This window comes from Vanellus vanellus, assembly GCF_965231255.1.
Source record: "Vanellus vanellus genome assembly, chromosome: 20".
Taxonomy (NCBI): domain Eukaryota; kingdom Metazoa; phylum Chordata; class Aves; order Charadriiformes; family Charadriidae; genus Vanellus; species Vanellus vanellus.
The window spans coordinates 7,017,209-7,041,070 of record NC_138925.1 but is presented as its reverse complement, the minus strand read 5'-3'; the positions used below and the strand labels follow the sequence as shown (position 1 = coordinate 7,041,070).

Sequence of the window (23,862 nt, the reverse complement as noted above, 5' to 3'; positions counted from 1 at the left end):
TACTTTGAGATCATGGCATTATAAGGGAAAATGACTATTGGTTTTCTGGTCAGAGTGTACTTTATTACAAATGCCTCCAGGAAAAATCTTAATAGGTAACTGAAGAGCTGCTAGTGAGAAGCAGGACACTTCTCATCGAAAGTAACAACTTGGTCTTACTCGGAGTCATCCTGTGCTTCTGGGTTCAAATAGATTGGTTTATTCTGCTAAAAACAGAGGTGTTGCTCTGGGCTAGAGCCCAAAATGTTCTTCCAAGGTTTTGGCAGAAGCAGCAGCAGCAAGAACACACTCGTTTTAAAGAGAACGGTCTAGCTACTTCATCAGCAGAAAGCCAGTGCTATTTAAACTGCTCAAAGTGTTGAAATGATTTGAACAGATGTTACATTGAAAGTATTCTCAATTCTTTGTCAGAATGTTGCTAGTATTTTGGTTTTTTAACATAAAGCAGGACTATAGACAGTCCTCTGTGCCTCTCAGACAGTGGCATAATAAAATACGCTTCTACCTTTTCTTACATAGAACAAGCAATCACCTGTACAGCAAAAGTCTTTTATTAAAAATCACAGCACACAGATCCTTTGGCCAATAAAGGCATACACGAAAGGACATAAATACATATACAATACGCTTACGCAATTACCAAGAGTTTTCATCATCATAGATAGCTTCAGGTTTCTAGCAGTTCATTTCCTATATAAATGCTGAGCAAATAAACTGTGCCACACCCCAGCCCCAAACGGTAAAGTTACGTGGCTGCAAAAAATGTGCAATTTCATTCCATCGTTTCAAAGACACTCGGCACAGTACCCCACGCTAATTCGGTTTCATAAAGGCACACTTATTATGCAGTATCCTTCAGCTTCAGACAGGCTCTAAGTAACAGACTGATCCCTTTCCAAGTTTTACTAGACATTACCTAAATAGTCTGTATTAGAAAGTAATAACTGGCATATTATGTTGGCATAAAGTAGTTCCAGTTCCAAGGTAAAAGCACATCTTAGACAGGTACGTGTAGCAACAGATCCGAGTCTCGCAGGCAGTGTGCTCGAAAGAAAACACACAGGAGGGAAGGTGTTGACAGTTTGTCAAGCGTACAGCAATACCAAACACATATTTTAACACTGATGCTGGAGCTGAACAGAAACTAATAGAAACGCAACTCTCGATCCCCTTCCCGTGCTGCCGGGCTTTTCGGCAAATCTGCAAAGCCAACACCTTGGCCCCCAAAACGTTAGTGTTAACAGATATGAAATACAAATTTAAATCCTCAAAAAAAGAGGCATTTCAACTACAGAAAATGTAACATTTGTCAAAAGTATGACACACAGGAGCTGTATTTGAGCAAACTTCACATGAACAAGGCTAGACATTCAGAAAAGAAAGTATGCGGTTACAGGAATAGCAATTTCTAAGTTGAGTTTGTTTTTTTTTTAAAAATCTTGAACTGACTATAGGAATTCTTGGAAGCTTGAGGGATTTTTAAGTGGAACCATTTGTTTATTTAGTATGGAAATTAATGTTTTAGCTACTTATTTTTTTACACGCTAAAGTAATTAAGTCATGTTGCATGTAACTTAAAAAAAAATCACTGGAAAATAAAATCAACTTTCTAGTTGAGTTTATGCCATTGTCAGCTTTAAATATTTCAGTATCAAGTCTTAGACATATGATCATGGCGAGGACATGTCATGAACAATTAATTTCTCTACTGTAGCTACTAGCTCTGGTGGAATGCTAAATGCCAGCTTTAAAAAATAATTAGAAAAACCCAACTGTAAATAGTAACAAAATGCTGACTAATGTTACAGATCAACTCAATGGCAGTCCTGAACGGATACCAACATAACCTGATAGACTTGACGCAGCTGCCGAACTTAGAGTGCATAACACATGGATACATAGAAAAGCTGAGGTGATAATTTTTTCCCATAATAATAGTAATACTAAAAATGCAAAGTATTTATGAAGAGAAAAGTTGGAAAACAGCAAACCTGGAAACTATTTAAAAAAAAAAAAAAGCCCAACATGTCACTAACCTATTGTCACTGAGAATGGCTACAAAAAAGAAGATAAATCTGTTCCTGGATAATTTTGTTTTCACTAAGGTCCACAACAAAACTTTCCAGTCTAATATAGCTGCTATAAAGACAAAAACCCGCTTATTTCTCAGCAGCACTTAAGCAAATGCTGGATGCACCAAAGTCAGGCTCCTCCCCCAGAATTTCAAGAGGGACAAAATTCATACCACGGTTTTCAAGTATAAAAACATCATATACTAGACTGCTGAGATGATGTCAGGAAATATGGAAGGTATGAAAGATAGCGTTTAATTACTACTCTTTAAATACTCAATTCATATGTTGTTCAAAATGTGCTTTATATTTTGCATTAGAAAAAATGGGCTCAAAAATCAGTTTGACTGAAACTTTAAAACTGTTGTGACTCACTCATGCGATACACAGACGTTTCTTGATTATTCAAAAGAACATCAATAGGCCTAATATAAAAAAATAATCCTGTACTAGTTAATGTTTTCCAGGTTTTTTTCACAACGTAGGATGTTTGCTCTCTCCCAAATGATTCAACTTGCTTTTAAAACACTAAAAATAGTCTAAAAACTTTTATCTTTTGTTTTTGTGGAATTTCCGAGTTAACTGTGACTGAAATCTAAGGGCTATATTTGCACTAAGGCTGCGTCTATTAAGAGAACTAAAACCAATTACCAAAGGAAAAGAATCTGTCAAGCCTTCCATGTTGATTTGTTTTGCAACTAGAGCAAGACGTGGGTAACCTGAAACAGAAAAGGGTGTAACGAAGCTGTGTCAGACCCAGATCCTGATATCAAGAGCATAAGAGTGGTCACCATTGTTTCTGAGCTTCATCTCGCAAGCGTGCAGGCAGTGCGCCCGGGCAGGCACCAGAGATCTGCTACGCACACTGCGCTCCCAACACACGTGTGAGAAACTCTTCAAGGGAATTTCTTAACTATTAAATATTTGTAAGTGTACCGTCTTCCATAGGGTGAAATATCAGAGGGACATCCAGCAATTCTCTACCATTAATTTCACCAGCAATGAAAAAGGCTTTTTTGGGGGAGTGGGGATGGGGCTTGTGGGCAGGGAGAGTCAAAGTCAACAATGACAACAACTGCCATGAACACAGTTATTGGTAGAAACGGTGAAACAGTACATTCTTACTAGCTGGAGAGACACGCAGCAGACTTTTGATCCGCAGTTCAGATCCCAGTACTTTAAATAACGGCTTGTGCACCAATAAACTCAAGCACTGCTTGATATGTAATTCTCATGGACATTACAGTACCTCCTTAAACAAATTTAAAATGACATTTAACTATCTTATTTTTCCTATACATAATACATTTTCAATAATTATAAATAAATACTCACATTACAAGCATTTAATCACATATATACACACAATATTAGCGAATCCCAAATAGCAAATAGATTTTTTTTTAAAATGCTAAAGCCAATTTAAATTTCCTGTACTCTTGTTAACTTCTTGTTTTGGAGCAGTATACCTTGCTGAAAAGAACATCTGCCTATCTGTCAATGCATAAGCATGCATTAGAAAGGACGCATGCTAAAAGAACTTTTTTTTTTTTTTTTTCAGTATTTTAACTTTGTTTTAGAAGGAAGTCAAAGATTTGTTCCAATTTTAAAAACAGACAATTATAAGCCTCTGCAGAAGACTTTTCTTAAAACTCAATAATTTAATCAAAATGAGAATAACAAAAATCCCATTCTTGATTCCTTTGGTATGAATTGCTAATTTAAGAAGCAAAACCAGAGACATTTGCACTTCTTTTTTTTTCTTCTTTTTTCTTTTTTTTTTTCTTCGCAATGTGTCTCTTCCTGCAGGTGGGAACAGACACTGAATTAGGGAGAGGAGGAAATGAAATTATATGAAAGTGCAGTGTGCAACAAACAGTAAAACTGATAATTATGAATGCCCTTCAGGCATAAAAGTAAAAATTCTGCTTATACTGAAAGATCTGTAGCTGACAAAGGTTATTGGAAGTCAGTAGCTCTGTACTAGTACTAGAAAAAAAAAAAGTATTTCTGTGTATTAGAGTACCTGCCACTCAAAAATTCTTGAATTACAGGCTTACCTAAAGGTTTGATGGTAGGTAACATGCTGAAATTGTCTAAGTGATCTGTGCTACAGCCAAGAACGTCCTGTCTGCATTTACTGTTCAATACTGCATCTGATGCTGACAAGCTCTGTCAGTACTAGAATTATTTGTAGTATATCCACATAATCCCATTTACTGACTTTATCACTTGAACATTTAACTTAGACCTCCTGTATAATTACTTTTAGTTCTGCTATAAGGTGTTATTGGAGAGAAGGAGGGAATCCCCACAACCTAGCTTCAGGCATCTGGATGTGACTGTTGGAGGATTAGTCTCCTTAGATTGCAATGTAGCTCCTGAAAAGAGACAAGGTTCTCCTCAAACAGGAATCTGGGGGGAGGCGAGGGAACCTATTTCTCTTGACTACACACAGAGTTTACTTTTTTAGCTGAGGTACCCGTGTTAGGGCAGTCTTGTTTGAACTCCGCTGACCTAATCTTGCTAATTTACATTTTACAGAAGTAATCCGGAACAACATAAATCTGAAGCTTACAACATCTGACCTTGGTAGCAGTCAGTGAGCTTACTTACTGTTGGGAGGGAAAATGTTTCTTCATACACAGTGTGCTTGGAGGATAAGCTAAGAACAACACCTATGCCTAACAACTGAAGGCTAGCTTTGTAGCATAACTATTTGCCCCCAAAATAAGATAATATGGCCTTTATCGGTCAAATACCATAACTCATCCATCTTTCTAAATACAGACTTACTCCATAGCTGCCAGATAATTTATGTACATGATGTCTTTAAAACAACAAAAAGCTTAGAGACAAGTTGCACAGAAGGTCTAATAATTCCATTCTTGTAAATCAGAGCACTTGCCAAAGAATAGACTCTCTCTCCCTCCCGTGACAGGAATATCCTAGGTAAAATTGTTCCCTTCACTTGACTGCTTGTGTCAATAACCAGCCACCTGTTCCCACTGGCAATAGCAACTGATTTGCAGCCCCATTAGACTCTTCAAACCTTGCCAAACTGACACTTGTTCATTGACAAGAAATAAACAGCAGGTGCTAGTTTCACAATCTTAGAGATAGCATAAAGGCCTGTCACGATCTTTAGCAAATAAATCTTAGGGTCTGTTAAAAATCTTTCAGCAGCTTTCAATCCAAGTTATCTCCCCCCAATTTTTCATACTATCCATATTTTGCAACCTATTATTTGCCTTCAATCCTGCTGTATGAGCCTTTCCAGGCTTTTTGTCTTGTCATCTATTTCTTTTTAAACATCTCTACATCATGCCACATCAGTAGCTCTTAGCAGTTTCAGGGTTTCATTGATCGTGACATAATGAATCGTGCAAAATCTTTTGAGTAATTTTTAAGCCCTGGTTACTGGGATTCTCCCCAAGTAACAGCAACCAAGCTCAGGGAGTCCATCAACTTTCTGCCTCTTCCCTCTTCAGACTTTCACGGGATGCCATCCTTCCTTTGGCAACACTGTGAAGGAGGCACTCCCCAATCATACATGTAGGAAAGCCTGAGCTTAACCTCCTCCTTACAGAGCTTTCCTTCTTTAGCCAGGGTCTGGTGCTTTTCCAGCATGTCCTCGATGCTTTGCTTATGCGTTACTATGTACTTATTGTTGCAACCTCGGGACTTATACTCAGTGTCAAAACGAGGATCATGCACTCTCTTCACATCGATGGGAGCCAACCACACCCCCAGGGACACATCTTCACTCTGCCACATGTTCAGGTAGTCTCTGCTAAGACGCAAATAGTGCACCAGATCTGCAGAAATCACATAACCACCACCCAGAGCATATGGTAGATAGTAGTCACAGAGCACCCAGGCGCTCTCTTTCCATTTGCCGCCAGATTTCACTCGGCCGCGGCCAGAAAAGAAGCCCCAGTAGAGGCGACGTGGCTCCTTGGCTCTCAGCTCTTCCACGAGCACATCCAAGCGTACGAAGGTATCATCATCAGCCTTCAGGGCAAACTGGAAGTCCAGGTGCAGATCCAGCCAGACGTACGTGGCCAGGACTTTAGCAGTCAGGTTCTCGTAGGAATCCCGCAGCTCTGGCAGAAGGAGGAGGTCTCTGTGCCGGCTCTGCTCTAGCTCCAAGCTACGAAGCTCCTCTGCCCCAAGCCCCCCTGTGCCGATCACAAAGCGGCTCCAGATGTCATTGTGAGGGGGACGCCCGGCGGCCGAGAGCCATGTGCTGCGGATGATGCTGCGACGCTCGCTGTACTTGGGGCCGCTCGTAATGAGCACGGCCAGGAAGGCGGTCTCCTCTGGGGAAGGCGGCGGGGCTGCTGGGGGATGCGGCCCCCTGGCACCCCGCGGCGGCAGGGCGGCGGGCTGGTTGTGCGGGAGCCCGCGGGGGGCTGGCAGAGGCCGGAGGCCCTCGGAGGTGCACTTGGCCAGGTAAAGCAGGACCACGGCGAAGAGCGACAGGCCGCCCAGGCCCAGGGCCGTCTTGTGGCGGCACAGCAGGCGCAGAAGCTTCATGGCCTCGACGGGCCGAGCCGGCCCCAGCCGGAGCCTCCCCCCTTACCTCCCCCCCAGCCCCGCCGCCCTGAAGATTTAGGCGGGAACGGCGTACGGCCGCCGAGAGGAGACAAGATTCCTGTGGGAACCCTCACCGCGCTTCGCCGTCCCTCAGAGGTGGTTTCATGGCTCTTTCCATGCCTTTTCCCCGTCTCCTCGGGAAAGGCGCCGGCTCAGGCCGGGAGGAAGAGCGGCTCCGTCCCCGCCTGCCGGGCCGCCGGTGGCCGCCGCCGCTCCCGTCGCCGCCTGCCTTGTGGGAGAAGGGGCAGGGGGCGTGGCCGCGCGCCCGCACCACCTGACCGCACCACCTGACCGCACACGGCGGCGCCTTTGCGGCCGCCATCTTACAGCAGGGCAGGCGAGGCCGAGGCGCTGCCATTTTGGTTCCGGGCGCGCCCGCGGCCGTTTATGAGAGTGAGGCTTCCCCTCACCCTCATAAACCCCGGCGCTCACAAGCTCGGCTGAACGCGCTTCTACGGGGGATGGACGCTCCCGGTGCGCGGCGGTGCCGCCTCCTTGGGAGCACGTAGTCTTGTGAAAGCCGCCGCGTGTTAGCTAGCGAGCTGTTGTTCTCATTTCACGCGGATTGCTGGCGGCGTTACGTGTTTTAAGGACTCCCAAGCAAAACAGATGAATAAGCCCAAAACTACAGCTGTACGTATAGCCAGGAAAAGAGACCTGACAGGGGATTAAAAAGGTTTCTTCACGGAGGAGGTCTGCCTTATTATTAATCGAGGTAAGGAAGAGCACGTAGGCAACTACGTTCAAATTTATAGCGCCCGGAGTTTCGCCTTCCTCTTCATCGGCCCGCGGGCCCCGCCAGGCCCCGCCAGCTGCGGGGGGGGGGCGCCCTCTGTGAGGGAAAATGGCTGACGCCAGGGCTGTTGCCCTACTCCAAGATGGCCGCTCCGCGCGCCTCACGCACGCACTGCGTAGTGACGAAGTTCCTGCCGTGCCTGTGGGGCGGGAGTGGGCCTGGGGGTCTTCCCGCCGTGAGGAGCAGCCGCCGCCCGCGCAGGGAGCGGGGCGAGGGGCAGCGGGGCCGAGACTGCCCCCCCCTCCACCACCTGTCACCGTGCTGCGAGGCTGCAGGGAAGGGGCACCGCGGGCGCCCCGGAGCTGTCGGTGAGTGCGTGTGTGGCCTTCTCTGGAGCTGGGTCGGGACCGCCACTGCCCTTCGAGTCGGGCAGGGCAGACCCGGCCGACCCCCCCCGACCCCCCTCTGGTGAGGAGTTAACCGTCGCCTCTCGGTCTGTAAGTCCCGCCGCGGGTACTCCCTGCCTACGGCTCTGCTGTGCCTCGCGGGACTGGATTCTGTGCCTCGACGCTTTTGTTGGTCGGGCTGTGGTCCTTTCCTCCGTCCCTGCGGAGTCGTACGTGGCAGCGGTTTTCGAGCAGGTCGTGACAGGTCCGCCCCCGGGGTTGCTTTTCTTGCCGGCTGTTTCCTGTATGTTTCCAGCTCTGCTTTACGTGGTGGTGTTTGTAATTGTATTTCCCTCAGTCATCTCTTTTGCAAAAGATCTTTACGTCTTTCAGCCTTTCTAAAGAGGTGGTCTGTTGAGATCTCTGGTAAACTGGAAGAAATTCTCTCCTGTGGGGGCGGTGAGCCCCTGGCGCAGGTTGCCCCGAGAAGCTGTGGCTGCCCCATCCCTGGAGGTGTTCAAGGCCAGGTTGGATGGGGCTTGGAGCAACCTGGGCTGGGGGGAGGTGTCCCTGCCCAGGGCAGGGGGTGGCACTGGGTGGTCTTTAAGGTCCTTTCCAACCCAAACCACTCTGATTCTCTGAAACTGTTGTGCTGTTACGGCTGTTTCTGTGGCTTGCTGCGAAGTGCAGTGCTACACGAGGGGCATTGCCACAGCTGAGCCTGTGCTGCACGTCGGACAGTGAGTGTGTCGTGCATTGGCCTGGCTTCTCAGTAAATGCTTGGGTTTCAGTTGTCAGGTTGGCTCATGCCGTAACACCTGAAGATGGTTTTCATAGCAGAGCTAGGCCATTTAAAGGGCATTATCTTCCAAAGTCCTCTGACAGAGGTTACAATTGTGCAGACTGAAAACTGACGCAGATTAATTTCTTGCCATGTATTTATTATTTAACAGGATTTTTTTATTCTTTCACAGCAAATACTTGTGTGTGTGTGTAGGTTCTTCTGAATTCTAGGAGATGCTTTATTAGTGACATAATGTTCTAGAGTTTTAATTTCCATGTGTTTTTTCCTTTTGCTTTTTAGATCACTTAATCCATTCACAGTAATTTAATCAGCCACTACTTTGAATAAAAAGGAAAAAATGATGTCAAGACAGGCATTTCTCTGCAGTTTGGGATCTCTGTATTTGTCCCTTCTGTTTGTATTTCTTCTAATGGATGTTTATGCAAGGCCTGCAAATAATTCGGCCCTCAAAGAAAAGCCAGCTGACAGCAAAGATGAGAATGAGATCTTGCCTCCAGATCACTTGAACGGGGTCAAAATGGAGATGGATGGACATCTGAACAAAGAATTCCATCAAGAAGTTTTTCTAGGAAAAGAGATGGAAGAGTTTGAGGAAGATTCAGAACCCAGAAAAAATAGGAAGAAGCTCATGGTCATCTTCTCAAAGTAAGTTATGTACGTTGCCAAGAACAGTGCAGCCTCTTTCTCTGATCTTCAGAGTAAAATTTGCAAATTTTTCTGTAATATTTAAAAATTGTAATGATGAGGGGGAAAGCATCATACTATAAGCACTGTGTTCATGTTATTGAGATATTAATGTACTTGTATGAACCGTTCTCAGGAGTGAGAATGCATGTGTTGAGAGTCACAATCAGTATACAGGATTAGTGCTGTGGTCCAGTAAAATTTATGACAAAACATACTGTTTCTATGTGAAAAAACCTACCTAGCCTCTCGAGGTATGGAAGTTAATACTACTTTTTCCTGGTTTCCTGGCTGACTGAATAATCAATCACACTTGTATCTTAAGTCAAGGAGTTAGTTAGGAAGGGCTTCCTTAGTGGTAGACTGCCCATGCAATGAATTGGGAGGGTGGGGGTTTGTTCTAGCAGTAGTGTGCTCTGTGGCTTTGCTGTGAGTTTAGTTTTGATTGGCAATTTGAGTTTCTTATTTATTGTTTGGTCTTATATTCCATATGGATTTTTTTTGTTTGTTTCTGTTATGACTTCTGCAAATAACTGCAGAGGAAAAGCACTGAAAAGACAATAGTAAAGCCAGAAGGGAAGAAAAGGGACAGACAGACAATGGGGTAAGATTGTGGTAAACAAAGTTACTTTCTGTTCATAAAACTTTCTACTAGATGTTAAGTGTCAAAAATCAGTGTGTTTTAAATGAAATACATGAAGGTTAAAAATAATTATGCCTAACAGCACATACCAAGAGTTCAGAAATGGACATGGCAGCTTTCTTCATTAAGTTAGCAGTGTTGTAAACAGAACATTGAGCTCCTCAGAATTTAGAAAAAGAGAATGAAATGTGAGAATAGAAAAATGAAATTTTTCTTTTGTAGCCTTTTTGAAAACTTCATCTAGTTCTTTACTTGGTGTAAAAATATTAACTTTACTTTTAGGCATTAAAGCATTTTCCCTTTTATAAGGCACTTCTTGTGCTAGGTTTGTGTCAGCTAATAAACTGTCAAGATGTTTGGAGGTCAGTAAATGCAATGGCAATCAAAATCAGTGCATACTTTTAGACACTAGGTGGCAGAATTGGCTTTACTCGCATTTTTCAGTGACGGATTAATTTTATTAGAACAGCTTAAATTACATTGGTGCCCTTAATGCTTATGGTGGTGTAAGGATGGGTATAGACTCGAGCTAAAATGAGAAGGCTTGACAAAGCTTTTTTTTCTGCAAACTTTTCATTAACAAGGAAAGAAATATCAGTAATAACATTGGATTATTTTTTTTCTGGTGTTCTCCTGAGTAAAGGCAGCTAAGGTAAATAGGCAAACCAGAGGGCCTTTTTCATTTAAGATAGAACCCTTTATTACTATGTCTGCTATTCAGACCACTCACTTCATTGGTAGGATATATGCAAATAATAAGATTGTCCTTAGAAGGTTTCATTTACTTTATTGCTACGTGTTTTTTGGAAACATTCAACTAGTGGTTAGTAAATTATCATTCACAAATTGCAAACTCTGTTCATTTCTGCCTGTTTGTTACGAAAGAGGAAGCTTAAAGCGATTGGATTCAAGATCAACTTCACTCAAATGCTTACTTAAAATTGCATTCTGTCAGGTGATCAGATTAGAAATGTAGAAAAGCATTCTGAGGAATGTGGTTGCTTTCTAGACATAGTCTTAAAGACTGAGTGAAAAGAGAAATACTATGAACTTCTGTGAAAAGTTAGTAAGTTGCTGGCTTCCAGACGCTTTGGAAATATTTTCTCTGAAGACAAGGAAAACACACAATGTGCTATTAACTAATGACTGCTGAGATTCTATGGCATGCCAGTATAATATAAAGTAGTCGATTCAAAGCATGCATTATTGCCTAATAGGGTTACTGAAAATAAAGTTGAAACATGGAAGTAAAGCTCCCCAAACCATGTTTTTCTAGGCAAGCAAGCTATATGTGACTGAAAGACCAAGTGGCATTTGATAAATCTGTATTTCAGTTTCTGAAGTTACTCTTCACTGGGAGGCCAAGCCTAACTTGTCTACAGAAGTTTTTTTGCAAGTTGACCAGTCCTTCCACTTTGCCCTGTGAAATTAGGCATGGTGCAGGAAGTGCTGGGTGCATCTTTTTAATCTTCTTTCCCTGCCAAGGGTAAGTGTTCAGGAATCTTCAGGTCAAGAAAATCTGTGAGAGGGGCTTATTTGACATCCTTTCTTCTTGTATTTCTCATAATTGCAAAAAACCCATTTGTTGTAGTCTCCATTTAAACATTTTAAATTAGCCTGGAATCTATAGAAAATTCTTTTGCTGTATGGTGTAGTTTAGCTTGTGTAGGTGGGTGTTGGTGGGAGGAAAGGAAGAAGGATATTGAAAGCAATCAAGTGTATTTATGATGATGCTGATTTCGCTAAATCAGTGGTACTAGAATTCAGTTTGGTGAGCCTTGCTTCTAAGGGTCAGTTATCTTTTCAATTACTTGTACTGAACAAAACTGATAAATTCAAGTTAGAAGACTGTAAAGTGTGTGGCTTTCTGTCTGGGTGTTTTTGTGGTGTTGGTGTTACCTCTGTGAGTTTGAAAGTTGAGTATCCTTCTAGCACTTGCATTTTACGGATGTTTTCAGCTACTTAGTGGCAGCTCTAGTTGTGATTTAAAAATTAAAATCCTGGTGTTAGCTGAGTGCCTTACCTTGATGGTCATTCATCAGGTCATGGCTTAAATACACCCATGTATAGAAGCTTTTTGGTTTGTTTCTTTTTTTTTTTTTTTCCCTGGTGTAAAAGTTATGACCTTATCCTTTCCTAAAGCAGAACTCATTGTGAATCCTGCAGTGCTTGTAAGCGCTCTTTTAGACTTTACAGCTTGTGTTTGCTATTAAAAGTTATTTTCTGAATCTGCTCTTCACTATTTGGATGAAACAGAAACCAGCTCTAAAGTGATAGTGCTCAAAGGAATTGTTATCTTTAGTCTTTAGGTAAGAACACTACCTTCATGCTCTCCCCCCCCATACCTCGGGCAGCATTGCAGGGTTGTCATTTAGGAACCTGAAAACATGAATCTGAAAACCAGAGTGGCAAATGTTTATTGATAATAGTCTCAGATGTGGCCCTTTTGAAAGGTGGCCACAAAAATCTGATTTTTAATGTCCAATGATTGAAAAGCTGTGCTGAAGCATTTAAAACATGTTTCTTCCAGGTTTAACACCTATATTTAATGCAGCTCTTACAGGCTTTTGCTAAGGAAAAAATTAAAATTATCCTACAGAGTAGCATACTTGCTTGTTTCTTACTCAAAGGTAGTATTAACATTTAGGTTGTGAATAGATAATGAAATATAGTTTGAATAGTCAGTGAAGAGTTAACCTTGAACTTAGGCATTATAAGGAGCTGTTACGTCTGATGCTGCCCATTACTGAAATGTATTAATATACTAATGGTATTTACCTTGTTGCATCAACTATGTCTGGGCTGTGGTTTATCTATAATTTTCTTTGGAATGGGACAGGTAAGCAATAAGGTATGTTGCTCTCTAGTCTGTTTTTTAATTTAAATTTATGCTAACGGTAGTCCTTGCTGTTGCAAAAAAGTTCCTGTCAATTCAGGAAGTAGTACATCATATACTACTATAAATCATATACATATCATATGTCAAGCTTTGACAAATTTGAGATGGCACTCTAGCAGAAAACTTTGCTTCTTGTAGGAAAAGAGCGATCAAGATTTTTTGGGTAGTTGGTTGGTTTTTTTGAGCTGGTGTATCGTGAAGTTTGAGAAATGGTCACAAGATTTCTATACACAGATTGCCAAAGAATGTTTGAGCAAACTTGTAATCTGAGATGATACTCATGCTTGGATTCATGTTGTTTTCCTGAGCTTAAGTTCTTTCTTGCCAGTACTTGGTTTTTGGCAATTTTTTGGGTGTATTAGAGTGTACTTACTACTCCTTACTAACATCTTTTTGAGTGTTCAGGCCAATCTGCCTCAAAAGTGATTGCCCATCACTGTGTTGCAAAATTGGTTTTCCATGACTTAGCAGTATTAGGCTGTTTGGGAACACGTAATTATCTGAGCTTGTTGTTATTAGTGGAAATGTTTTTAGTAGTCCATTCTGAATGAGATACTTATTTAAGGAAGCACGCACAGTCTTTTGTTTTTATTGCCTTAGATGCTAACCTCGCAGAAGGAAGATATATTGTATTTCATACAGCTGTAAATATTCCTCTCGTAAGCAGAAGTGCTGTTTATGGTCACTGAAAGGATTTCAGCTCGCTTTGTGCAGTGGGTGCCTGCTAGTTCATGAAAATCTGAGGCATTTGGGTCGTCTTGTGAGTTGGGATAGCAGAATAAAGGTGTACTTTCATGAGCTAGAAGAGCAATAAATGTTTGTTACCTTTCTCCCTAGTTAAAATGTGATTTAAATGGAAAGTACAGCTTGGAAGTAGTAGGTTTGATAGCTTTGATCTAAGGAAACTAGAATGTTAAATGTTGAGGGGGAAATGCCTTGATTTCCCTTCTCATTTTTGATAGTATCTATTCCTTCTCAAAACCCACATTTTTTTCACCTGGTAAGTGCAAGGTGGCATGAATAGAACATGACCATTTTACTGGTCTTGCCATTGATACTGAAAAGTTGCTAATACTGAGCCTGTGCATGTATATGTGGAAAGATGTGAAACAATCTTTAAAACCACTAATACTGCATTTATTAATGTAGCTGACGGGTGTAGAAGACTAGATGCTAGGGTTGTTATTTGGTTTAAGCTTTTAACATTTAGTTGACATTTAAAGGCAAATCACATTTAATAACTTGAGTTTCAATAACACTTCAATCCTGTTAAGACAGTGATTCAAACAGATAAAAAAAAACAGAGTCAAGATGGGGTTTTTTGTTGTGTTTTTCTTTGTTTTTTTAGTTTTTTTTTTTTTTTCATTGAACAAGAGTGGTTTTGGTATGCTTTAAATAGAATCTTGCCTCTTAACTGTTAGTGATGTGTTTTCAGTTTTAAATATTGTTACATCTTTTTTGAATAAATACTTAATGATATGCTCAAAAAACCTTAAAGTGGCATGTTATTGATTTTGTATTTTTTCTTCAACTGTAATTTTTATCTTAGCTTCTTTTTAATGAAATAAGTATTAATGGAATTGATGGTATGGCAGTGTCTCTTAATTCAATAAAGCAGTGTTGGCAGTACATTCAGGAGAACAGTGGATTGTCAGATTGGATTACCAGTTTACTGATAATTTTAGTCAGGTAGAAAAAGCTTAGTTCTGTAGCTCAGTAGTTCAATAGCACTGAGTACAAGCACATCCTTTGACAAAGCAAAATGAGCGTGATATCTCAGAAACCTAATGGAGACCAAATACACATGCAGAACTTCTAAATGTGTTAAGAATTAGAAACTATCAGCTGTAATGTGTTACCAGAAATCAAGGTATCCCAGATCCAGAGATCTCGCCCCCTTCAATCCCAAATCTAAATCTTGTTTGCTATTCATCCATAGGGTGGATATAAATAATGATAAAAAGATAAGTGCGAAAGAGATGCAGCGCTGGATCATGGAAAAGACAGATGAACATTTCCAGGAAGCTGTGGAAGAGAATAAAATGCACTTCCGAGCTGTGGACCCTGATGGTGATGGTACGATGGATGATTCCTTCATCTCCTGATGACACCTTAAGTTGGTTGCTAGTAGCCAAACCTACTGGCTGCTCTTCAGATATGCTGTGACAAAATCCAAGTTCCTTTACACTGCATGTAATCACAGCAGTTTTGATCTATACAGAAGAGAATAGAGAAAAGAAGTTATGTGCTCCAGTCAGCATTGTAGTTCTGTATTGACTGCTATGTTATTTCATTTGCAGTTATAGCAAATTGTAACAAGTGGCTCCGCCAGGGATGGGGTGAGGATGGTGACATAAATACGTTATTTTCACAAGGCCTCTCTGGTCTAAAGAAACATAAAAGTGAATCAGGTGATAGTTTTCATATTGCCATTCATAAAGCTTAGTGTGATGGTTATAGTGCTAAATCAAAAGATTTTAGCACATACCCTTTTAAGTAATGAGACCAAAAGTTTGTCATTTAAGTGCGCTATGTTGTGTCTGAGATATGGCTCTTTCTTATAGGCCATGTGTCCTGGGATGAATATAAAATCAAATTTTTGGCAAGTAAGGGCTTTAATGAAAAAGAGATTGCAGAGAAGATCAAAAACAATGAAGAGTTGAAAATAGATGAAGAAAGTAAGTGCAGACCATTGGTGTGCGTCATTTATTTTTCTTTTGTTTTCCTAAAACCTGAGTGTCAAAACTGTTCTTAATACAAGATGAATGTTTTAGTTGTTTTTCTGCTTCTACACAAATGTAAAGTGTGTTAGTACTGAAGTACTAGATTTCTTTCCAACCCAAATCTGCCTTCCCAACACTTTTGATGTAAATACTTAACACTGAAAAATCTTGGTTTCTTATTTGTTACTGCCTGTTTGAATAGCTTTCAGTTATTTATGTTTAACAGTCTGCTAAAATTTGTCAGACCTGTGTTGCCTGTGGACCATTGTATTGTTAATGTGGGAACCAGGTCCCCTGTTCCTCCAAATGCAAGGGAGCTGCTCTATGCGATTCCTTTTCTAAAGTTGAGGAGGGTGTGTACGTGCTACCGAACAGTGTTGTGTTTAAATAGGTATGTGCTTAGGCGCCGGAATCATATGAGAAGTTAATAGCAGAAGGTTGCTGAACAGTTGTTTCATCTGAGTTCTCTGTAGAGAGAGATTGATTTTTCAGGTTAGTGAGATTGATCATTTCTTCCTTGTTACTTTTGAAACTTTGGTTTGAATCTGGCTTGGTATAGACATGGCAACTCTTAACAGAGTAATCTCCCTGCTCTGCCCCATCTAAAAGTGTTTAAATTTACTGTTAAGTAAAACATGAAGCCTTAGCCTTTCCTTGCAGGAATTAGTCATTTAAAAGTGGGTTATGTTATAATTTCCATTTATCAAAAAGCAACTAAAATGCAAATGGGCCTTTGATTTTATAGCAGGGAAAACACCTGTGCAGCGTGTTCTATGGCAGTGTGGTTAACTACAGTTTACAGGAATGCTCATCAGATAAGATTTGCTGAATAAGGGAAGTGTGTACATAATCATTTTTCTACCTAGGTAACAAGCCTTGTTTGGGAAAATCAAATTAGTTATCTACCGCTTCCTGAGGAGGATAGGCAAAACTTATTTTCATACTCTAGAGCAGGGTAAAAGTACTCTTTTTCGGTCTGTATAATAAAAAATTACTGAATGTGTGGATCTTAAGGCATGTTCTGAGTCTTGTGCACAAGCACACTGCAGTTTGGGTGCCAGGCCAAAACTAGGGACAAAACTTTATTTAACTTAATGCAGATAACAACAGTTTCAACTGATGACTGACAGTTGAGTTTCATTTAAGACTGAGTAAGAAAGATAGGCAGAGGGAGATTGACTTGTGTTTTCTAGTGTGTGGGGTTGGCTATAGTGGCAAACCTTAAGCAAGTGATTTTATTATTCTGTGTTTACTTCTGTCCTTGATATAACTAAAATTTGCCATTTGCAAACTTCCCGTAAGATTCATATGAAGACTGTGAAGGGCTTGTTTACTCTTCACAAAAAAACCATTTACTGAAGACTTAATTGCAACTGGCAGTTCAGAAAATGTAGATGTGACCATTGGTGTTTTTTTTTTTTTCTCTTGTAACTCAACAACCAAAGGCATGCAGGAAGTATTTAAGACAGTTCATTAAATTTATATAAAAAAAAGTTTATCTGAAGACTGTAGTCTTTCAGAGTGTTTTTAAAACTTTTGAAAAGCAAATGCTGCAGATTTGTGTGTGTTAGTGTATTTTGCAAATAGCAGGGTGTGCTACAGACAGTATTTTTTCCAGTGTGTCATTTAGAAAATGCCTACACCAGAAAATGAATACTCTATACAGGTATTTTTTTCCTGTTTGGTTTTGTTCAGAACTACTAGGTGCACATAATATTCATGTTGTGTGTTGCAGGGTGGTTTTTCTTCAAATCAGATGCATGGTTTTAGTGGAAACTCATGTGAAAATTATGATTCTCAGTTGAGTTTACATAAAATTCACTTTAAAAGTGCTTGTCTGCGTGGTTTAAGACAAAATGAAAGAAGTGGAAGTGTAAAGTGATTTTGGTGCTGATGTATCTTATCTGTTAGTACATGTGTACTTCAACTTGCATTTCCCAGTAAATTACAGTGATAAACCTGGCACATGTTTTAGTTAGGTTTGAAGTGAGAATGCTTTCTGATACAGAATAGGCAAGGTAGCTAAGAGGAGTAATAAGTACCTGTATCCTTAAGTAACTGAAAACTAAATGCGTTTCTTGGTGCTTAGCTTAGCATCTGGTCTTGATGTTTCCAAACTTTCTTTTGTAGAGCTACCCTCTTAAATCTCTCATAGTTCCAACAAATCACATTTTTAGGCTGATATATGAGTCTAAGGATATAAGATCTCTCTGGGTAGGCAGTTCACTTAAATTTTGAGCCTTTGGCAGGGTAAAGAAAGGAGGAGCAGAGGCAGGGCACAAGTCTCTTCATAGCTTTCCTCATCCTCTGCTTTATGGCTTTGCTTATACTGACTTCTTAGATGCTTTAAGAACTTCTGTCCATTGAAATGTATTGTTGATTGCTGTAAAAACTAGGCTTTGATTTTTCTTCTTTATATTCTGTTTAATACAGTTCTTAAGCTTAACTCATATGTAGTTTTGTGGAGAGTGAGGGTGCTATCTGGAATTGTGGTGTTGCTGGAGAAAAACCTCTGCACTTAAAATTGTGTGCAGTATGCATAATTCCATCACTGCTTTGTGGTAGGTCAGTGTACTGTTTTGTTAACTCAGTTCTTGTGAGCTTGAACATACCTAAAAAGAGTTCAATAATACAATTGGTTTTGGTTTAATGTTATATTAAGAAATGCCAAGTTGAAATAAGGAAAATGGTGGTGTAACATTGGAGTAATAAAATGTGTCCCTTTGATCGTGCTTGGAATGGATGTATTGGCAAAGAATATTTTTGTACCTGTGGTAAGACTTAATGAGTGCTGCAGAGTAGAATAAACCTATGTAGTGCTATTAGCCAAAGCACTAGTACAATGGTGCTTCACAGATCAGAAGCGTCTTTCTAGTTTTAATGATAGTCACGTTATTTGGTCTTAGAAGAAAACAAGCTAATCATTAAAGGGTTTGTTGTTCTATGGTTATTATTTTGGTAGGAAAAGAATTGGTTGACATCTTCCTTTCTTGTAGATACTAACCAGGTGTGTGGTGTCACAATTACAACACATGGAGATAGTGAACCTGAAGAATGTTTTCATTATTTCAATGCGCAGGACTGGTTTGAAGTAGAAAAAAATTATTCATTCAGAAGAAAGGTACTACTGGTATTCAGGCAGGTGAAAGATTTCTGTTGGTTGTGGGCTTCAAAAAAATGAAAATAAGAAAGGAGAAAAAAAAGTACTGAACAAAGTTGGATTATTTATACCTCCTACCAGAACCAGCTAACGGTACTGGTAGGACAATACTTTTCACGTGATATGTTGAAGTTTTGATATAGGTGTTGCTAAATCTTTATTTCCATCTCCTAATTTCAGTTCAGTTGTTTGGTTAAAGGATCTTTCCTAGTGTTTCAGCACAAGCTAGATGACACTAATTGCACTTTGTTTCCCCTTGGTACCTACTTTCCCTGGGAGTTGAACTATAAAATAGCTGGTTCATAGGTCATCCTTGTTTAAGTGATTGAGTAATGGGGGAAGGTATATTTTAAGAACTTTAAATAGAATGAACACTATAGATTAAACCTTTTTCTTAAATTTCTAGCACAGGAAGTTTTAGATAATCTGAAGGATCGGTGGTACCAAGCTGACAACCCACCTCCTGATCTGTTGTTGAACGAAGAAGAATTTTTGTCCTTTCTTCATCCAGAGCATAGTAGGGGAATGCTGAAGTTCATGGTGAAAGAAATCATCCGAGATCTGGGTATGCCATTTAAAAACAAGTTTCTTGGGAGTTGTTTACTTGCAAACCGTTTTATTGGGTAGATGATGTTAGGCCATTGCACTTTCATGGGTCAGTCTGAAATTTTGGCACGTCTTGTTTGCTTTGTTCTACACATCTTCCAATGTGATGAGCAAGAAAAACAAACAGCACAAATGCTGGCATCTCTATGGAGCTGTCTGTACATCTCTCAACACTAAATTTAGTCTCTGGTTGTTAAAGAACAGCACAACATTATATGTTAGAAAGGTATTCTGAGTACTTCAAACAAAGAAGATCAGCTGACACTACTTTACACTGAAGTGCTGCTGCATTGTAGGGTCATTGTAGCAATAGTAGAAAAGGTTTGATGGATAGTGAAATATTATAAAATACACTGGTGTGAATGTTCCGTGAGGAGGGCATTAAATGCTTTGTACTTCCCCTGTACAGCAGCCATGTAAGAATTGTGATGTACAGTTGTGAAAGTGGAAATAAATGGTTGAGGTTTCTAAGAAAATAATAATTTTTTAAAAATTCATAAGTATTGACACACATTTTTTTTTTTTCTGTTGAGTCAACAGAGATGCTACAACACCTGGATTAAAAAAGAAAACTATGACTGTGCTAGTTGTTAGCTTAATAAATATGAAGTTTCCAGTGATATGCACAGACGGAACAGCTCCAGTATGCAGTCTTTTATGATAGTTAATCTACCTGAATGCTAATACACAGGGAGACTGGATACAGTTGTAAGAAAACTTCTGTTGCAGTAGATTGTTGAAAAAATAAACAATGGCAATTAAAAAAAAAAAAGTAGCCCAGCTTGCCACATGGTGTGTCTTTCAGGTCTAGTAAAATTCTTTTTGTGTAGTATATTGATGGATGTGTGGTTTTTTTTTTTTTAGCCTTCTGAAATATTGTGTGTGTACCATAGTACAGGGAGTTTTTGGCTAACCAAAGATACAAATGATAACTATTCTTCTCTGCTAGAGTGAGGATTGTGGACCGCTGAAACCAGGCAGACTGTACCAGTGACATCTCCCACGTGAAGGAATTTCTCATTTTTTAATGGGTGTTAAGCAAATGCTTTTCAGTTACTATGTACTTCTGTTGTAGATCAAGATGGAGATAAGAAACTTACCCTTTCAGAGTTCATTTCATTACCTGTTGGTACTGTAGAGAACCAGCAAGCTCAAGATATTGATGATGACTGGGTAAAAGACAGAAGGAAGGAATTTGAGGAGGTCATTGATGCGAACCATGATGGTATTGTCACAATGGAAGAACTGGAGGTAAGTCTTCCTTGGATAGTTAGTTCTAGTGTTTTTAAAACCAATAGTTGTTTTTTAAATACAGGATTGAAACTGCTGTAGAGAATATGAAGTCAAAATATTTGAATTAACAGTACAATGTGTGTGTCTACTTTACAAAACTTTGGAATATAATATTGTTCTATAGTGCTTGCAGATAGTGTTGTTAATGCTTTTTGTTGAAGAGGAGGGGGAGTTTTCCTAGCATAACTGTTATTCATAGGTATGCTTTTCGGGTTTTTTGTCATATAGACACTTGTATGGATATGGAGTGCATGAAAGCAAGTCACAGACTTCATTAGGTGCAGTGGTTAATGGGACAATGAGTCACACTTTCAGTTGCAAAAGGAGTAACTGGTAACTTATATATTCATTAAAAAAAAAAAAAAAAAAGAAAACAAACCAAAAAAACCCAACGACCAACAAACCCTGGGGCCCCAGTAATGTAGAAAATAGCAGAGATTTCTTCTTTGATGTGTTTTTCTTTTTAAAGAAACAATTTATTATTGTCAAGGGTGGATTCTAGTTTGTGGCCTTTTTGGACTTTGGTTTGCAGAAATAAGGCTGTCTTCTAATAATTCTGTCTGCAGAAGAGTCTACCAAACAGCATGAAATACTTTGTACCCTATAGTTATGGCAGTTTTGTGGCCAATGGAAGAGGTTCATGGCTCATTTCTGGCTTTTTTACCTTTCTGGGTGTAAGCATGTACTTTGTCTAGCAGAATTCAAACTGCAGCATAGGCAGTGTGAAAAGAGAACCTCTAAAATGTTGGCCTTCTCCCCGAGACAGGATGAACGTTAAAGTTTCTGAGCTGCTCAGTATGCAAATATGTGAGTATGAACGATAGCGGTAGTATGGATAAACAGTTATATTGTGACATAGATGATGTTAATAGCCTTTTGACCGAGAATTTTCTTTTAAAAATAGCCGTTTTATTTGTGAAGTCTTAGTATACATATATACACATAGACACGCATATATGTCACATCTTCTGGGAGGAAATTGAAGATAATCTTGAGCATTCTACCTCATGAACTGAAGTGCAGTGCTTGAAGTGTTTTATTCGATTTCAAGTTAGGTGGAGAAGTATAATGCTTCAGACGTCTGTAATGTCTGCCTGGTGGATTAAAATGGAACAAGAAAGTTCTAAATTGAACATGTTATAAAAAGGATTATCTCCAGAAACAGAAAAAAATAGGTCATACAGATTGATAGTGTGCCACTTTTTAATTTTGAATTGATATTTCTTCACAAAACCCACCAGATTTGATAGTCAGTTTAGTTTGCAACCAAAATGTCAAAAATATTTTTATTGTAGACGCTGGCATAAGCTGAGAAAATCTGGATTTATGTTGGAACAGCCAAGGAAACGGTGAATGGAAAAACAGCTAGGAGATAAAAAAGATGTTAAAAAGATGTGCTAACACCTTTTTCTGTGATATGTTCACTTTGGGATGGCTTATGTTTATCTCAAGATTGCTGAAGCTTACATAGGTTCATAAGGTTCATAATTCTGATGTGTGGAAACATGTGCTTAGTGATTGAAAATTATTTTCTTACTTGTTTTAGGAATATATGGATCCTATGAATGAATACAATGCCCTAAATGAAGCGAAGCAAATGATAGCAGTAGCAGACGAAAATCAAAACCATCACTTGGAGCTGGAGGAGATCCTGAAATACAGTGAATACTTCACAGGCAGCAAGCTTATGGACTATGCACGTAATGTCCATGAGGAGTTCTGATCCTGCTCACTTTTCCAGAGCTCTGAAGCACTTTCTTGCTTTCAAAAAAAAAATAAAGAAGAAAAAAGAAAAAATCCAACCCCCAAACAGACAGAAAGTTACTTTGCTGCTATCTGTGTTATATGCCTACAGTGTGTTGTCCTAGATTTAAAAACAACTTCCGTCCATATATAAGATCTACAGCTCTGTTGCCTTTGGTATGAGGGGAAAGAAAAGGTCCATAAATCATGGGGCAGATGCTGGACTAGATCAGTTCGCCCTGGTTTGTACAGTTAATCCAGCTGAAATTTCAGCTGCTTTTGGCTAATCATATTTGGTGGAGGCTTCTTAAATATTTAACTCTTCTTGTTGCCCTCATAGCTGCTGATCCATGGAAATCACAAATAACGATCCATGGAAATCACAAATAACACTGAAAGATGTTTGCTTTTGTGAAGGGGACTGTGGTTCAGATAGGTGTGTTCTGACCTCATGAGAATATCCATACATAGGCTGACTGGCTAATCTTCCAGTATTTTTCTCAATGCATCTCAACCTACTTATGTATTGTTGAGAATTTAATAGAAGTTCTCCCTCCATTGCTGAACTATCTTTAGGAGCTGTGGGGAAGAACTTCTGCATCTTCTTTAAAACAAAAACTGGTTATAGTGTGACAGGTTATGTGTTTGCAACTACACTGGGAATGCAAATGACTTGAGATTGCTTATGTCTTAAAAAATCAAATTTCATTCTAAAATGAAACAATGGGGAAGGTTTCTTTGTGGACTTAAATATGTTGAACAGAGCAATGGGATTCACCTAGGGGTATGATAACTACTTAACTACAATTTATTGTTAAAGCTAGTATAATTAATTGCCTGTGTGCAAACTGATGATGCTGATGAACTCATGAATGATGAAGCTGGGGGAAATACAGGCTTTGTTTTTGTATTGCTTTTGCCAGAGCAACGTACAGTCAGCACTTGGGAAGCTTTTTAATCAGTCTAGTTTTGGGTAATCTCTGAAAATATCTTGCAACAGAAGGGTTATATCCACTACTGTCTAAAATAGAAAAATTTATTTTTACTCTGGTTCCATCTTTACTGTAAAAAACCCTCTTTCTGAAGGGTTGCCTGAAAATCCAAGTGAGATGTTATATTTGATTAAATTTATTCTCTTAATATAATGTAAATATAAGTATTGCTGTCTGTTTCTGTTCCAGTATTCCCCCTCTTTTTTTTTGTTTTTGTTAAATGGCTTGTATCAGAGTCTTTTTATATACTTATCTTTTTTCATTAAATATTTTTCTCCATGCTTTGGAAATGTTGCTGGTTTTAGGTTTGTCAGCGAGTGGGGAAAAATTGAAACTCTTCAGAGGACAAAGTTAAAATAGGATTTTGAAAGAACTGTAAGAGAGGTATAAATTCAGTTGATAATCTGTTAAAATGAGCGTAGAATGTCTGCCACATTAGTCAGCCCCCGCTCCCTTCCACCCCCTACCAACACCCCACATGTACTTGATTGCAGGGTAGTGAGATTTTAATATGGCTAGGA

The 23,862-nt window shown here is 39.7% G+C and overlaps 2 protein-coding genes across 4 annotated transcripts; one reads left to right on the top strand and one right to left on the bottom strand.

Annotated features, from left to right (window-relative positions):
• Positions 1-5,445: 5,445 nt before the first annotated feature.
• B3GALT6 (beta-1,3-galactosyltransferase 6) lies at positions 5,446-6,653 on the bottom strand. Its single transcript, XM_082493480.1, has one exon. It carries the CDS (start codon positions 6,609-6,611, stop codon positions 5,568-5,570), a length of 1,044 nt encoding a protein of 347 aa, XP_082349606.1. The 5' UTR covers positions 6,612-6,653; the 3' UTR covers positions 5,446-5,567.
• Positions 6,654-7,107: 454 nt separating this feature from the next.
• SDF4 (stromal cell derived factor 4) lies at positions 7,108-23,621 on the top strand. 3 transcript variants are annotated; one of them, XM_082493464.1, is made up of 7 exons: positions 7,108-7,386; positions 8,878-9,243; positions 14,764-14,900; positions 15,389-15,502; positions 19,114-19,272; positions 20,452-20,564; positions 22,153-23,621. In XM_082493464.1, exons 2-7 carry the CDS (start codon positions 8,936-8,938, stop codon positions 22,327-22,329), a joined length of 1,008 nt encoding a protein of 335 aa, XP_082349590.1. In that variant the 5' UTR covers positions 7,108-7,386; positions 8,878-8,935; the 3' UTR covers positions 22,330-23,621. The 3 variants fall into 3 exon arrangements, with proteins under 3 accessions (XP_082349590.1, XP_082349588.1, XP_082349589.1); XM_082493462.1 differs by having other exon boundaries at positions 7,110-7,386; positions 20,389-20,564; XM_082493463.1 differs by lacking the exon at positions 7,108-7,386 and adding an exon at positions 7,635-7,775 and having other exon boundaries at positions 20,389-20,564.
• The last annotated feature ends 241 nt before the right edge of the window (positions 23,622-23,862 follow it).